The sequence below is a fragment of the Pseudophryne corroboree genome, chromosome 1, assembly GCF_028390025.1.
Source record: "Pseudophryne corroboree isolate aPseCor3 chromosome 1, aPseCor3.hap2, whole genome shotgun sequence".
Taxonomy (NCBI): domain Eukaryota; kingdom Metazoa; phylum Chordata; class Amphibia; order Anura; family Myobatrachidae; genus Pseudophryne; species Pseudophryne corroboree.
In genome coordinates, this window is record NC_086444.1 from 1,182,656,865 (window position 1) to 1,182,673,579 (window position 16,715).

The following is a 16,715-nucleotide window of genomic DNA, read 5'->3' on the forward strand; positions in this document are numbered from 1 at the left end:
TGAGACAGCTTACAGGTAAGTATTTCACACACTATTTAATGCACTCATGGGCTAAGCTTTTCAGGCACACGTCACTTTGGAACCAGACACTGCGGATGGCAGTGTACAGCACCATGTCACTTTATCTATTCCCATGATGAAGATAGTCGAAACAGCTGTCGGAATGATAAGTACTCATTGATCTATTCATGCTGCTACCATCATGTGTGCTATATGCTTGTTGCCTTTTTAAATGATTTTTCTGGACAAGTAAAACTTCTTCTTTTGCATCTAAGCTGTGTGCTGGTATTTCTGGGTACAATCACCTGCGTGGTTATTCTTGGATTTTTTCTATATATATATATATATATATATATAATTGAGTTAGTGGAGCAGCGGGTGCTGCTTTGATCAGTTGTTGGCCAGAAGCTAGGCTAATTAATTAAACTACACCTGTAATTTGCCTTTAAGTCTGTGTTCAGGGCACGGAGACTTTGCTTCTGGAGGTGATTGGCATCCAAAAAGGGGTGTTCTTTCTCTTGGAAGCAATATTTATTTATTTATTTACTAACAGTTTGTTATGTCCTTATACTGCTATCCCTTTCCAGGCCCACCACATACATACCCAGGTAGAGCTGACTGACGGTGTCCAACTCGCTGACTGGCGGGGTGAGCTCCTTTGGTGCAGCTGGTGGAGGAAAGACGGGCGCTGCCCCCGGCGGCGGAAAGTAGGAGATCTGTAAGGTCAATACCGCCTGCAGGATATTGAATAAGATATGTTTACTACATTTTCCATAAGTATCATAGGCCCCATCTGTATTATTTTCCCAGTTACAGATGTATTAATTCTTATGCACACTGTAAGATCACAACGCACTGGCCCCTCATTCTGAGTTGATCGCTAGCTGCCGTTGTTCCCTGCGTATCGATCATTTAAAAAAATGGCAAAACTACGCATGCATATGAGCCGCAATGCGCACGGGTACAAAGAGCATCGTTGTTTTGAACTGCTTCTAGCGACGATTCCATCCGCACAGCCGATCGCAAGGAGATTGACAGGAAGTGGGAGTTTATGGGTGTCAACTGGCCGTTTTCTGGGAGTGTTTGGAAAAACGCAGGCGTGTCCAGGCGTTTGCAGGGCAGGTATCTGACGTCAATTCCGGGACCTTCGTCGCAGCAATCATCGCACAGAATAAGTAACTACAGGGCTGGTCTTATTTTGCACAAAATGTTTTTGTAACACTCGGCTGCACAGGCGTTCGCACTCTTGCAAAGCAAAAATACACTCCCCCGTGGGCGGCGACTATGCATTTGCACGGCTGCTAAAAGTAGCTAGCAAGCGATCAACTCGGAATGAGGGCCACTGTGCGGTTCTCATATACATCTCTACGCTTGTAGTTACTGCTATCCAGTCCACATGTTAATGTGCCCCAATGTATTCCCCACACAGCTTACTTCTCACCTGCCCCTTTACTTTTTCTGTGCATTCATTCTTTTGTTATAAACCGGTCATTACTCTGCTTTAGGTTCCTACATACCCTACTGCATGCAACAGGATGCAGTCAGCATCCCAGCGGTCATGTGACCGACGCCAGAAAACAGCTTCGGCCATACAACAGCTGATAGTACTGGTTCTTGGTGCGTACAGGAGATATGTCCCCTCCAATCACTGCACCCTCACATAAACTGGATCCCTCCACTACTACCTTAAAGCTCACAGATTAAGAGAGTCCTGTAGCCAATCAGAACTGGAAAAATGAACAGTAGCATGCGGTAGAAGACGGCCCTTTAATATCTGACCTTCATCTTTACCTTTATTATGGCAATGGTTCCGGCAGTGACACTGAGGTGACTGGGTGCAAGATTTGGGGCCACTATCTTAGAAGACATTTTCTCTTCATGAGATTAATGTTCTAATGCTCTGATTGGCTACAGCCTGTCCACTAAACCTTACCATTTATTTTTTTCATACTTAAAACTTAAAGATAAAAGAATAAAAGACACTTAAGCCATTTCCTTTAAAATATGCCGTGATATCCCTGGTTCCCACCCTGTTGTATTCACCTCAATAAGTTGGAGACCCCCCTTTATATTCATGCTGCCTCTCCACAGGTTGCTTTTAATTGAATTTTTAATGTTGGCCCTTAGTACAATGGGCTATTATTAGCCAAACACTGAATACGAAAGGCAATGTAACCAGGAATTATTATGGCTGTATGGCGCGGATACGGCAGATGGACCACACAAGGTAGTGAGCTCAGGGAATATTATTGTTCATCTTGTATTTTCCCTGGACGGCAGGGAGAGCAGCCAAAGTGTCCACGTGGATAAATATTATCACACAGGCCAGAGATATGAGCCCGGCGATAGTTCATGGGCCGCAGGAAGCCCCCCCGCTGGGGACGTGTAAACACAGCTACGATTTCTAAATATACATCCACTGCTTGTGTTATTCCACCTTCCTCGGATATACAGCCAGCCGGCTAAGCTAAATATGGAATCATTGCAGCACTTACATTCCCTACAGGCCGGGGGAAAGGAAGGTACACCTGCTGTCCAATCTGTGTGTTCTTATAGCTAATGCAGCATCTAATCCTCACCGAGCCCTAAAATGCCATCAGTCTCATATAATCCGGCTAGTAATGAAGTGCACAAATTGTTAAGAGTACTCAGGGGTTAATTCAGAGTTGATTGCAGCAGCAAATTTGTTAGCAGTTGGGCAAAACCATGGTGGTCATTCCGAGTTGTTCACTCGTTGCCGTTTTTCGCAACGCAGCGATTAGGTGGAAAATGCGCATGCGCATGGTACGCAGAGCGCATGCGCTTAGTTATTTAACACAAAACTTAGAAGATTTGCTGTTGCTTGTGCGGTGCTTTTCAGTCGCTCTGCTGATCGGTGAGTGATTGACAGGAAAGGGGTGTTTCTGGCCGGCAACTCCGCGTTTTCCGGGAGTGTGCGAAAAAACGCAGGCGTGCCAGGGAAAAACGCAGGAGTGGCTGGAGAAACGGGTGAGTGGCTGGACGAACGCAAGGGCAAGTTTGTGACGTCAAACCAGGAACTAAACGGACTGAGGTGATCGCAGTCTAGGAGTAGGTCTGGAGCTACTCAGAAACAGCAAGGAAATATTTAGTAGCAATTCTGCTATCCTTTCGTTCGCAATTCTGCTAAGCTAAGATTCACTCCCAGAGGGCGGCGGCCTAGCGTGTGCAATGCTGCTAAAAGCAGCTAGCGGGAGAACAACTCGGAATGACCACCTGTGCACTGCAGGTGGAGCAGATATAACATTTGCAGAGAGAGTTAGATTTGGGTGGGTTATTCTGTTTCTGTGCAGGGTAAATACTGGCTGCTTTACTTTTACACTGCAATTTAGATTTCAGTTTAAACACACCCCACTCAAATCTAACTCTCTCTGCACATGTTATATCTGTCCCCTCTGCAGTGCACATGGTTTTGCCCAACTGCTAACAAATTTGCTGCTGCGATCAACTCTGAATTACCCCCTCAATCCGACCACTACTATACAGGTTATGTTCAGACCAGTAAGCCTATGAAACACTTCTCTGACCGGACTTTTATACTGCAGCTGATGGGAATCCACTAAAGGGCTGGGGACCCTGCTCATTACTGACTTAGGAAGACATATCACCCACGGACAGAGATGGGCACACAATTTAATGCAGGCGGCATTCCTCCCGGGCTGCCAGTGCTTTGTACCTCACCATCAGGTAGGAGCCTCGGTGCCTAAATATAATGAAGACAGTTAACCTCCCTCCTGTGCTTCTAGAGATGACTCTTAGGGCCTGATTCAGCGGTTGGAACCGCCGTGCCCGCTCTTGTGCCTGTTGCCGGAGTCACGGCTACGATAATATGGCGTCCTCTTGTGTACTAGTGTGAACCTGAGTGTGGCAGTCATGAGACACCCACTTTCCACTGTGTAGAATACTCTGACCGCAGGTGATACACATTTAGCATATTAAGGGATCTATTCATGAAGCAGTGAATAGTGTGGAGAAGTGAGCTAGTGGAAGTAATTGAAGTAACATTTATAATTGGCATACTATACAACTGTACAAAGCAGTTGATTGGTTGCCATGGCCAACTTCTCCACTGGCTCACTTCTCCACTCTTTTCACTGCTTCATGAATAGACCCCCTATAATTGTTGTTTCTTAGGTAAATCAGAGATGCCTTTTGGGAGCAGCATCAATCTGCTTATACTTAAGGGGATTATCAGTTCTAATTAATTATATTATACTATTTTATATTTAATAAACTTGCACCTGATTTTGTTATTTTTTTGGTATTTTTATCAGCACCCAAAATGGCTGTTAGCGGTTACATGAGACGAATACGAGCAGGCGACACCAAATGGATCAGAGAACAATCTGACATTAAATGCTGCGATACATTTTGGGATGGCGCCGGCGACTCATATTTCACATTTTTAAAATGTGTTCTGCGTGGAGTTAACGTGTGAAAAGTGCCAAAAAAGCAGAAAGGTATAAATGAGCCCTCAACCACGTAATAGCCAATCTTCTTCCCAAAACTTAATTATAAATGGTGGTTATTTTTACATGAATTAATTCAGATAAAATTTAAAACTCTATTTAAAAAAAATATATATTTAACACTATGGGGGCATGCAAATAGTGACGATTTTTCCGACAAGTCAAAAAAACTGCACTTTTCGACATTTTTAGGCCGAATTTTAATTTGATTCAATTCCAGTGCTGTTTTTTCGACTTGTCAAAAATGCCGGCACCGGCAAAAAATTTACATGCGGTTTTCGCCAGTTTTTCAGGCCATTTTCGCCAATGTCAATTCGCCTACAAAACAAAAGTGAAGCAGCATGGGCAAATATGTATTAAAAAATGGGCAAAATCACCCGCAATTGAATACAGTGGGTCGAAATAGTTACATTTTTGGGGGTAAAGCCGAAAAAAATCAGAACTAATTGCATACCCCCATTTTTGCAAAAATAAATAAATGATGCCTAGGTTAGGGGGTGTCTAGCAGACCCTGTAGCATCTGATGTGACCACGTCAGGTAAATGGATAACGTCTAACTAAACCTAAGTCACTTGATCAGCAGAGGAGCGACCGCTCAGAGAGAAATCATTAGCCAGCCGAGAGTGGACCATAACCACATTAACCAGCGTGAATAATGAATCTTCATGCCCCTGTAGAAGCAGGTTGTGCTGACGCGCAGTACTCACCCCTGTGCTCTGCATCTTGTTGTCCACAAGGGGACAATTATATGTTGCCGTCAGGTTGGGAGAATTAAATAAATCTCGCAGGGAAACCCGCGCCTCACCCAGAAACCTGTCAGAGGTGGTGAAAGCAAAAGTTACTACACATATTATTTGTTTACATCGCTTTTAATATTTGCTTACCATTGTTGCAACATTCTATAACGCGGGAATATTTAAAACCATATAAAATGTACCATCAGTGATTGGGGGGGCCTCAAATCTTTGAGAGAGAAAATTTGGAGAAGTTGCCCATAGAAACCAATCAGATTATAATAACTGTCATTTTATAGACCATGTTAGACACATAACGGTGTTCGGTGCCAATTGGTTGCTAAAGACAACTCCTCCACTCCATCTCTCTCGAAGGATTAATACACCCCCCCCCCCACCCCCACCCCCCAGTGAGACTTGAACCTTACAGAAAGAGTGAAGGAAGTGCAGGCCACAGTTTGTATACATGGCTACAGACGGTGCTACGGAGGGTCAGTTATCCGCAACAAATCTGTCTCATATCAATGACCATGAGTTTTCAAAAGGTGATTTCAATGCTGATATCCTTATTCAAATATGATGGGTTATTTCAGTATCTTGCAGCAACAGAGTTCCAGATTTGGAGTGATGCCCTTTAACAGCTATTTTCTTTAAGCAGCTATGCCACATAGCTTTTATTTATTTTTACAAAGTAGGTTAAGCAATGGTCTTTCCAAGAATTAATTTTTCTTAGCTGTGATTGTGCAACTCATTATCTCCTTTTCAACCACACATGGTTGCCAATAACAGACACAGGTGGTCATTCCGAGTTGTTCGCTCTGTATTTTTCTTCGCATCGCAGCGATTTTCCGCTTATTGCGCATGCGCAATGTCCGCACTGCGACTGCGCCAAGTAAATTTGCTATGCAGTTAGGAATTTTACTCACGGCTTTTTCATCGTTCTGGTGATCGTAATGTGATTGACAGGAAGTGGGTGTTACTGGGCGGAAACTGGCCGTTTTATGGGTGTGTGTGAAAAAACGCTACAGTTTCTGGGAAAAACGTGGGAGTGTCTGGGCGAACGCTGGGTGTGTTTGTGACGTCAAACCAGGAACGACAAGCACTGAACTAATCGCAGATGCCGAGTAAGTATGGAGCTACTCAGAAACTGCTAAGAGAGGTCTAATCGCAATATTGCGAATACGTCGTTCGCAATTTTAAGAAGCTGAGATTCACTCCCAGTAGGCGGCGACTTAGCGTGAGCAAATCTGCTAAAAGCAGCTTGCGAACGAACATCTCGGAATGAGGGCCATAGTTAGTCTGCTGCACAGACACAGGCTCTCAAAATCTCAGGATGTCATGTGATGCAGTGGGGGTAGAAGGAAGAGGAGGATGCCACAATGAAAACCGAGTATGATTCAAAGCATCTCTGATCACTATATCATGTGCCATGTGACTGTGGTTTCCATGGTAGTAACATAACCAAGTAGAATATTAATAATAAAACAATAGACTGAAGAAATAAATGAAGGAAAAATGTTAACTAAAAAGCTGCTTCTTGTAGCCTAACATATCTCCTATATATTAGCCCAGATCTGTGACTTTGTGACTCATTTGCTAACGCTGGGCGGAGTCACAATACTGGGCGGAGTCAGAGTCACAGATCTGGGCTAATATATCCGGATCTAGGTGTGTCTCCTGGCCCTTTCAGAATGTCATTTGCAAGAGAGGAGGTGCGTTGTATGACCCCAGTCGTGTGATTGGCGGAGTGTCTGAGAAGGGGTTGTGATCCCTCAGACCTGTTAGCCAATCACTGGTCGGCGGGTCATGGCGGCAGTCAACTGGCCACTGAGTGCTTGGCTGGAGGAGGACAGGTAACGGCCGCAGCAGCAGAAGACTCGGCCGGTCAGTCTGCGGCGGCGGTAGCAGGGGACGAATCCGCCCGGGGATGAAGAGAGCGGGGAGCCGGCGCCGAAGAGGAGGACAGGTAACGGGCCGCAGCAGCAGAATACTCGGCCGGTCAGTGTGAGGCGGCGGCAGCAGAGCACGGTTCCGCCCGGGGAGGATGACAGCGGGGAGCCTGCGCCGAAGGAGGGAGACACGCAAGTGCCCCGCAGTACACAGCGGCTGCAGCACCTCCTCCCCTCCCCGGCCCACTGTCTGTGTATATACCTGCTCTATGTACTCCCTCCATACACACATCTACACCCCACCACACACACAATCACACATATATACCTGCTGTACACACATCTAGACCCCCCCACACACACACATACCTGCCTACCATATGTACCCCCTCCATACACACATATATCTGCTGTACACTCATTTTGCCTGCCCTATATACCCCCCACTCATATACGCCTCATATATGCACCCACATACACATGCCTACCTGCCCTATGCTCTCCCTCCACACACACATACCTACCTGCCCTATGCTCTCCCTCCACACACACATACCTACCTGCCCTATGCACCCACATACACATACCTACCTGCCCTATACTCTCCCTCCACACACACACATATACCACCTGTGTAGGACTGGATGTCCCCTGTATATACTAGGGATGAGCGGGTTCGGTTCCTCGGAATCCGAACCCGCCCGAACTTCATGTTTTTTTACACGGGGCCGAGCGACTCGGATCTTCCCGCCTTGCTTGGTTAACCCGAGCGCGCCCGAACGTCATCATCCCGCTGTCGGATTCTCGCGAGGCTCGGATTCTATCGCGAGACTCGGATTCTATATAAGGAGCCGCGCGTCGCCGCCATTTTCACACGTGCATTGAGATTCATAGGGAGAGGACGTGGCTGGCGTCCTCTCCGTTTATAGAGAAGAGAGTGAGACAGTAGAGAGAGACACAGTAGTAATTTTGGGGAGCATTAGGAGGAGTACTAGTTACTTGCTGAAGTGATAGATAGTGTGACTGTATATTATCTGACTTGTGGGGGAGACACTGACAGTGGGGAGCAGTTAGAGTCTGAGAGCAGGACTCAGGAGTACATATAACGTACAGTGCACACTTTTGCTGCCAGAGTGCCACACTGCCATTGTGACCACACTGACCACCAGTATAATATATATTGTGATTGTCTGCTTAGGAGTACTACTTGCAAGTTGCTGATAGTGTGACCAGTGACCTGACCACCAGTCACCACCAGTTTAATATATATATATATATATATATATATATATATATAATTGTATATAATATATATATAATATTGTATACCACCTACCCGTGGTTTTTTTTTCTTTCTTTCTTCTTTATACATACTACTATAGTAGCTTACTGTAGCAGTCTGCGGTGCTGCTGAGCTGACTGTGTCCAGCAGGTCCGTCATCAGTCATTACATAATAAATATATATACCTGTCCGGCTGCAGTACTAGTGATATTATATATATATATATATATATTGATTTCATCTCATTATCATCCAGTCTATATTAGCAGCAGACACAGTACGGTAGTCCACGGCTGTAGCTACCTCTGTGTCGGCAGTCGCTGGTCCATCCATAATTGTATACCACCTACCCGTGGTTTTTTTTTTTTTCTTTCTTCTTCTTTATACATACTACTATAGTAGCTTACTGTAGCAGTCTGCGGTGCTGCTGAGCTGACAGTGTCCAGCAGGTCCGTCATCAGTCATTACATAATAAATATATATACCTGTCCGGCTGCAGTACTAGTGATATTATATATATATATATATATATATATATATATATTGATTTCATCTCATTATCATCCAGTCTATATTAGCAGCAGACACAGTACGGTAGTCCACGGCTGTAGCTACCTCTGTGTCGGCAGTCGCTGGTCCATCCATAATTGTATACCACCTACCCGTGTTTTTTTTTTTTTCTTTCTTCTTCTTTATACATACTACTATAGTAGCTTACTGTAGCAGTCTGCGGTGCTGCTGAGCTGACAGTGTCCAGCAGGTCCGTCATCAGTCATTACATAATAAATATATATACCTGTCCGGCTGCAGTACTAGTGATATTATATATATATATATTGATTTCATCTCATTATCATCCAGTCTATATTAGCAGCAGACACAGTACGGTAGTCCACAGCTGTAGCTACCTCTGTGTCGGCAGTCGCTGGTCCATCCATAATTGTATACCACCTACCCGTGTTTTTTTTTTTTCTTTCTTCTTTATACATACTACTATAGTAGCTTACTGTAGCAGTCTGCGGTGCTGCTGAGCTGACTGTGTCCAGCAGGTCCGTCATCAGTCATTACATAATAAATATATATACCTGTCCGGCTGCAGTACTAGTGATATTATATATATATATATTGATTTCATCCCATTATCATCCAGTCTATATTAGCAGCAGACACAGTACGGTAGTCCACGGCTGTAGCTACCTCTGTGTCGGCAGTCGCTGGTCCATCCATAATTGTATACCACCTACCCGTGGTTTTTTTTTTTTCTTTCTTCTTCTTTATACATACTACTATAGTAGCTTACTGTAGCAGTCTGCGGTGCTGCTGAGCTGACAGTGTCCAGCAGGTCCGTCATCAGTCATTACATAATAAATATATATACCTGTCCGGCTGCAGTACTAGTGATATTATATATATATATATTGATTTCATCTCATTATCATCCAGTCTATATTAGCAGCAGACACAGTACGGTAGTCCACGGCTGTAGCTACCTCTGTGTCGGCAGTCGCTGGTCCATCCATAATTGTATACCACCTACCCGTGGTTTTTTTTTTCCTTCTTCTTCTTTATACATACTACTATAGTAGCTTACTGTAGCAGTCTGCGGTGCTGCTGAGCTGACAGTGTCCAGCAGGTCCGTCATCAGTCATTACATAATAAATATATATACCTGTCCGGCTGCAGTACTAGTGATATTATATATATATATATTGATTTCATCTCATTATCATCCAGTCTATATTAGTAGCAGACACAGTACGGTAGTCCACGGCTGTAGCTACCTCTGTGTTGGCAGTCGCTCGTCCATCCATAAGTATACTAGTATCCATCCATCTCCATTGTTTACCTGAGGTGCCTTTTAGTTGTGCCTATTAAAATATGGAGAACAAAAATGTTGAGGTTCCAAAATTAGGGAAAGATCAAGATCCACTTCCACCTCGTGCTGAAGCTGCTGCCACTAGTCATGGCCGAGACGATGAAATGCCAGCAACGTCGTCTGCCAAGGCCGATGCCCAATGTCATAGTACAGAGCATGTAAAATCCAAAACACCAAATATCAGTAAAAAAAGTACTCCAAAATCTAAAATAAAATTGTCGGAGGAGAAGCGTAAACTTGCCAATATGCCATTTACCACACGGAGTGGCAAGGAACGGCTGAGGCCCTGGCCTATGTTCATGGCTAGTGGTTCAGCTTCACATGAGGATGGAAGCACTCAGCCTCTCGCTAGAAAACTGAAAAGACTCAAGCTGGCAAAAGCACAGCAAAGAACTGTGCGTTCTTCGAAATCCCAAATCCACAAGGAAAGTCCAATTGTGTTGGTTGCGATGCCTGACCTTCCCAACACTGGACGTGAAGAGCATGCGCCTTCCACCATTTGCACGCAAGTGCTGGAAGGAGCACCCGCAGTCCAGTTCCTGATAGTCAGATTGAAGATGTCAGTGTTGAAGTACACCAGGATGAGGAGGATATGGGTGTTGCTGGCGCTGGGGAGGAAATTGACAAGGAGGATTCTGATGGTGAGGTGGTTTGTTTAAGTCAGGCACCCGGGGAGACACCTGTTGTCCGTGGGAGGAATAGGGCCGTTGACATGCCTGGTGAAAATACCAAAAAAATCAGCTCTTCGGTGTGGAAGTATTTCACCAGAAATGCGGACAACATTTGTCAAGCCATGTGTTGCCTTTGTCAAGCTGTAATAAGTAGGGGTAAGGACGTTAACCACCTCGGAACATCCTCCCTTATACGTCACCTGCAGCGCATTCATAATAAGTCAGTGACAAGTTCAAAAACTTTGGGCGACAGCGGAAGCAGTCCACTGACCAGTAAATCCCTTCCTCTTGTAACCAAGCTCACGCAAACCACCCCACCAACTCCCTCAGTGTCAATTTCCTCCTTCCCCAGGAATGCCAATAGTCCTGCATGCCATGTCACTGGCAATTCTGACGAGTCCTCTCCTGCCTGGGATTCCTCCGATGCATCCTTGCGTGTAACGCCTACTGCTGCTGGCGCTGCTGTTGTTGCTGCTGGGAGTCGATGGTCATCCCAGAGGGGAAGTCGTAAGCCCACTTTTACTACTTCCACCAAGCAATTGACTGTCCAACAGTCCTTTGCGAGGAAGATTAAATATCACAGCAGTCATCCTGTTGCAAAGCGGATAACTGAGGCCTTGACAACTATGTTGGTGTTAGACGTGCGTCCGGTATCCGCCGTTAGTTCACAGGGAACTAGACAATTTATTGAGGCAGTGTGCCCCCGTTACCAAATACCATCTAGGTTCCACTTCTCTAGGCAGGCGATACAGAGAATGTACACGGACGTCAGAAAAAGACTCACCAGTGTCCTAAAAAATGCAGTTGTACCCAATGTCCACTTAACCACGGACATGTGGACAAGTGGAGCAGGGCAGGGTCAGGACTATATGACTGTGACAGCCCACTGGGTAGATGTATGGACTCCCGCCGCAAGAACAGCAGCAGCGGCACCAGTAGCAGCATCTCGCAAACGCCAACTCTTTCCTAGGCAGGCTACGCTTTGTATCACTGGTTTCCAGAATACGCACACAGCTGAAAACATCTTACGGCAACTGAGGAAGATCATCGCGGAATGGCTTACCCCAATTGGACTCTCCTGTGGATTTGTGGCATCGGACAACGCCAGCAATATTGTGTGTGCATTAAATATGGGCAAATTCCAGCACGTCCCATGTTTTGCACATACCTTGAATTTGGTGGTGCAGAATTTTTAAAAAAACGACAGGGGCGTGCAAGAGATGCTGTCGGTGGCCAGAAGAATTGCGGGACACTTTCGGCGTACAGGCACCACGTACAGAAGACTGGAGCACCACCAAAAACGCCTGAACCTGCCCTGCCATCATCTGAAGCAAGAAGTGGTAACGAGGTGGAATTCAACCCTATATATGCTTCAGAGGTTGGAGGAGCAGCAAAAGGCCATTCAAGCCTATACAATTGAGCACGATATAGGAGGTGGAATGTACCTGTCTCAAGCGCAGTGGAGAATGATTTCAACGTTGTGCAAGGTTCTGCAACCTTTTGAACTTGCCACACGTGAAGTCAGTTCAGACACTGCCAGCCTGAGTCAGGTCATTCCCCTCATCAGGCTTTTGCAGAAGAAGCTGGAGGCATTGAAGGAGGAGCTAAAAGGGAGCGATTCCGCTAGGCATGTGGGACTTGTGGATGGAGCCCTTAATTCACTTAACAAGGATTCACGGGTGGTCAATCTGTTGAAATCAGAGCACTACATTTTGGCCACCGTGCTCGATCCTAGATTTAAAAACTTCCTTGGATCTCTCTTTCCGGCAGACACAAGTCTGCTGGGGTTCAAAGACCTGCTGGTGACAAAATTGTCAAGTCAAGCGGAACGCGACCTGTCAACATCTCCTCCTTCACATTCTCCCGCAACTGGGGGTGCGAGGAAAAGGCTCAGAATTCCGAGCCCACCCGCTGGCGGTGATGCAGGGCAGTCTGGAGCGAGTGCTGATGCTGACATCTGGTCTGGACTGAAGCACCTGACAACGATTACGGACATGTCGTCTACTGTCACTGCATATGATTCTCTCACCATTGAAAGAATGGTGGAGGATTATATGAGTGACCGCATCCAAGTAGGCACGTCAGACAGTCCGTACTTATACTGGCAGGAAAAAGAGGCAATTTGGAGGCCCTTGCACAAACTGGCTTTATTCTACCTAAGTTGCCCTCCCACAAGTGTGTACTCCGAAAGAGTGTTTAGTGCCGCCGCTCACCTTGTCAGCAATCTGCGTACGAGGTTACTTCCAGAAAATGTGGAGAAGATGATGTTCATTAAAATTAATTATAATCAATTCCTCCGTGGAGACATTGACCAGCAGCAATTGCCTCCACAAAGTACACAGGGAGCTGAGATGGTGGATTCCAGTGGGGACGAATTGATAATCTGTGAGGAGCGGGATGTACACGGTGATATATCGGAGGATGATGATGAGGTGGACATCTTGCCTCTGTAGAGCCAGTTTGTGCAAGGAGAGATTAATTGCTTCTTTTTCGGTGGGGGTCCAAACCAACCCGTCATTTCAGTCACAGTCGTGTGGCAGACCCTGTCACTGAAATGATGGGTTGGTTAAAGTGTGCATGTCCTGTTTATACAACATAAGGGTGGGTGGGAGGGCCCAAGGACAATTCCATCTTGCACCTCTTTTTTCTTTCATTTTTATTTGCGTCATGTGCTGTTTGGGGAGTGTTTTTTGGAAGGGCCATCCTGCGTGACACTGCAGTGACACTCCTAGATGGGCCAGGTGTTTGTGTCGGCCACTAGGGTCGCTTATCTTACTCACACAGCTACCTCATTGCGCCTCTTTTTTTCTTCTTTGCGCCATGTGCTGTTTGGGGAGTGTTTTTTGGAAGGGCCATCCTGCGTGACACTGCAGTGCCACTCCTAGATGGGCCAGGTGTTTGTGTCGGCCACTAGGGTCGCTTATCTTACTCACACAGCTACCTCATTGCGCCTCTTTTTTTCTTCTGTGCGCCATGTGCTGTTTGGGGAGTGTTTTTTGGAAGGGCCATCCTGCGTGACACTGCAGTGCCACTCCTAGATGGGCCAGGTGTTTGTGTCGGCCACTAGGGTCGCTTATCTTACTCACACAGCTACCTCATTGCGCCTCTTTTTTTCTTCTTTGCGTCATGTGCTGTTTGGGGAGTGTTTTTTGGAAGGGCCATCCTGCGTGACACTGCAGTGACACTCCTAGATGGGCCAGGTGTTTGTGTAGGCCACTAGGGTCGCTTAGCTTACTCACACAGCTACCTCATTGCGCCTCTTTTTTTCTTCTTTGCGTCATGTGCTGTTTGGGGAGTGTTTTTTGGAAGGGCCATCCTGCGTGACACTGCAGTGCCACTCCTAGATGGGCCAGGTGTTTGTGTCGGCCACTAGGGTCGCTTAGCTTACTCACACAGCTACCTCATTGCGCCTCTTTTTTTCTTCTTTGCGCCATGTGCTGTTTGGGGAGTGTTTTTTGGAAGGGCCATCCTGCGTGACACTGCAGTGCCACTCCTAGATGGGCCAGGTGTTTGTGTCGGCCACTAGGGTCGCTTATCTTACTCACACAGCTACCTCATTGCGCCTCTTTTTTTCTTCTTTGCGTCATGTGCTGTTTGGGGAGTGTTTTTTGGAAGGGCCATCCTGCGTGACACTGCAGTGACAATCCTAGATGGGCCAGGTGTTTGTGTCGGCCACTAGGGTCGCTTATCTTACTCACACAGCTACCTCATTGCGCCTCTTTTTTTCTTCTTTGCGTCATGTGCTGTTTGGGGAGTGTTTTTTGGAAGGGCCATCCTGCGTGACACTGCAGTGCCACTCCCAGATGGGCCAGGTGTTTGTGTCGGCCACTAGGGTCGCTTAGCTTACTCACACAGCTACCTCATTGCGCCTCTTTTTTTCTTCTTTGCGTCATGTGCTGTTTGGGGAGTGTTTTTTGGAAGGGCCATCCTGCGTGACACTGCAGTGACACTCCTAGATGGGCCAGGTGTTTGTGTCGGCCACTAGGGTCGCTTAGCTTAGTCATCCAGCGACCTCGGTGCAAATTTTAGGACTAAAAATAATATTGTGAGGTGTGAGGTATTCAGAATAGACTGAAAATGAGTGGAAATTATGGTTTTTGAGGTTAATAATACTTTGGGATCAAAATGACCCCCAAATTCTATGATTTAAGCTGTTTTTTTAGGGTTTTTTGAAAAAAACACCCGAATCCAAAACACACCCGAATCCGACAAAAAAAATTCGGTGAGGTTTTGCCAAAACGCCTTCGAACCCAAAACACGGCCGCGGAACCGAACCCAAAACCAAAACACAAAACCCGAAAAATTGCAAGTGCACATCCCTAGTATATACCCCAGGTGAAGGCAGCTCTGTGGTCCCTGTGCCCTGGCTGCTGGATGCCGCTCTCCCCCTGACTCCTCTCCCAGCCCAGACGGCCTCTGCACCGTGTGTTTCCCGCTCCACCCCGGCTGCATCCTCAGACTCTAGGCTGGGCGGCGGTGTAGGCCTCATGTACCCATCCCCATTATATATACCCCCTACAGTGTACCCCACCCCATTATATATACCCCCTTATATTCCACACCCACCCTTCCCCACACCCGTGGCACCCGCCATCCAGCCCTTCCCCCACCGGCAGCTCCCCAGACACCCTCCCCCGTCCACGGCACCCCTACACCCGCCCCTCCCCCACCTGCGGCACCTCTGGACCCCCTACCCCGCACCCCTTCCCCACCCGCAGCGCCTCCGGAATCCCTCCTCCATCTGCGACTGCTGCACCTGCCCCTCCCCCAACTGCAGTGCATCCGGATCCCTCCCCAATCTGCGGCCCCCGCCCCCTCCTTATCGCAAGGGCTATGCCCCTTCACCATCGGACGCCCTTTCGTCGTGCAATTGTAATACTCCATACAATACAAATATTGAACACCGGAAAGGTGTTCAGGAGTTAAGGGGGCGTAGCCCCTTGCGACGGTGTGAAGAGCGCCCGTAGGGCGCGATGAATCACCTAGTACATACATATATATATATATATATACACACACATACACAGACACATACACACACACATATATATCTCCTATATAATAGCCCAGATCTGTGACTTTGTGCTTCATTTGCTAACGCTGGGCGGAGTCACAACACTGGGCGGAGTTAGTCAAATGAGTCACAGTTCTGGCCAAATCTATAGGAGACTACTAGGAGCAGAAGCAGGTAGTATGGGCATGGCACAGGCAGGGGTGCATACCTCCCAGCTTTCTTCAGGCAGAAGGAGGACACACATACACACACACACACACACACACTCTCGGCAAAAAGGGGGCGTGGCTTCACGGGAGGGCCCCGTTTTTGTCAGTGAGGGGTCATGCCCTGCGCTCTGTGAGCTGCTGGTATGCCCCCAGGGGCTGATTATGAGTCGGGGGGCCCAGGGCACTTGAGACAGGGGAGCCATATCTCATGGCTGTGTCTGCTGTGGGGCTTGGGGCGTTGCCTAATCGCGCCCGCGTGGCCACGCCCCTTATGCAAATTCGGGATTTTTTTTGTTTTTTTATGGAATTTTGGCTCCTCAGCTAAGGCTAAATCCAGAGGAGGTGGCCGCTCCCCCCTTCACACCCGCACAGGCAGAAGAAAGCAGGGAGACTGCTGCCTCCCTGCACCACCACAGACCTGCCAATACGCAGCAGCGTGTGCTGACTGTAGCACAATGCTGCCGCTGTTGCTGGCAGGACGGGGGAGCTTCTGAGCTGGGACAAAGCTACTCCCCTAAAACTGTGGGGCCCATTGTACGTACCCCCTGCCCC

At 47.1% G+C, this 16,715-nt stretch overlaps 1 protein-coding gene across 5 annotated transcripts in view; it reads right to left on the reverse strand.

The window, feature by feature from the left end:
* The window catches only part of DYSF (dysferlin), a 515,016-nt gene that overhangs the window by 395,889 nt on the left and 102,412 nt on the right, over positions 1 to 16,715 (reverse strand). For all 5 annotated transcript variants that reach the window (XM_063925289.1, XM_063925290.1, XM_063925288.1 and 2 more), the window contains exons 4-5: positions 5,195 to 5,300; positions 605 to 734 (exon numbers count right to left, since the gene is read on the reverse strand). In XM_063925289.1, coding sequence (XP_063781359.1) covers positions 605 to 734; positions 5,195 to 5,300 — 236 coding nt within the window. The remainder of the gene's footprint in view (positions 1 to 604; positions 735 to 5,194; positions 5,301 to 16,715) is intronic.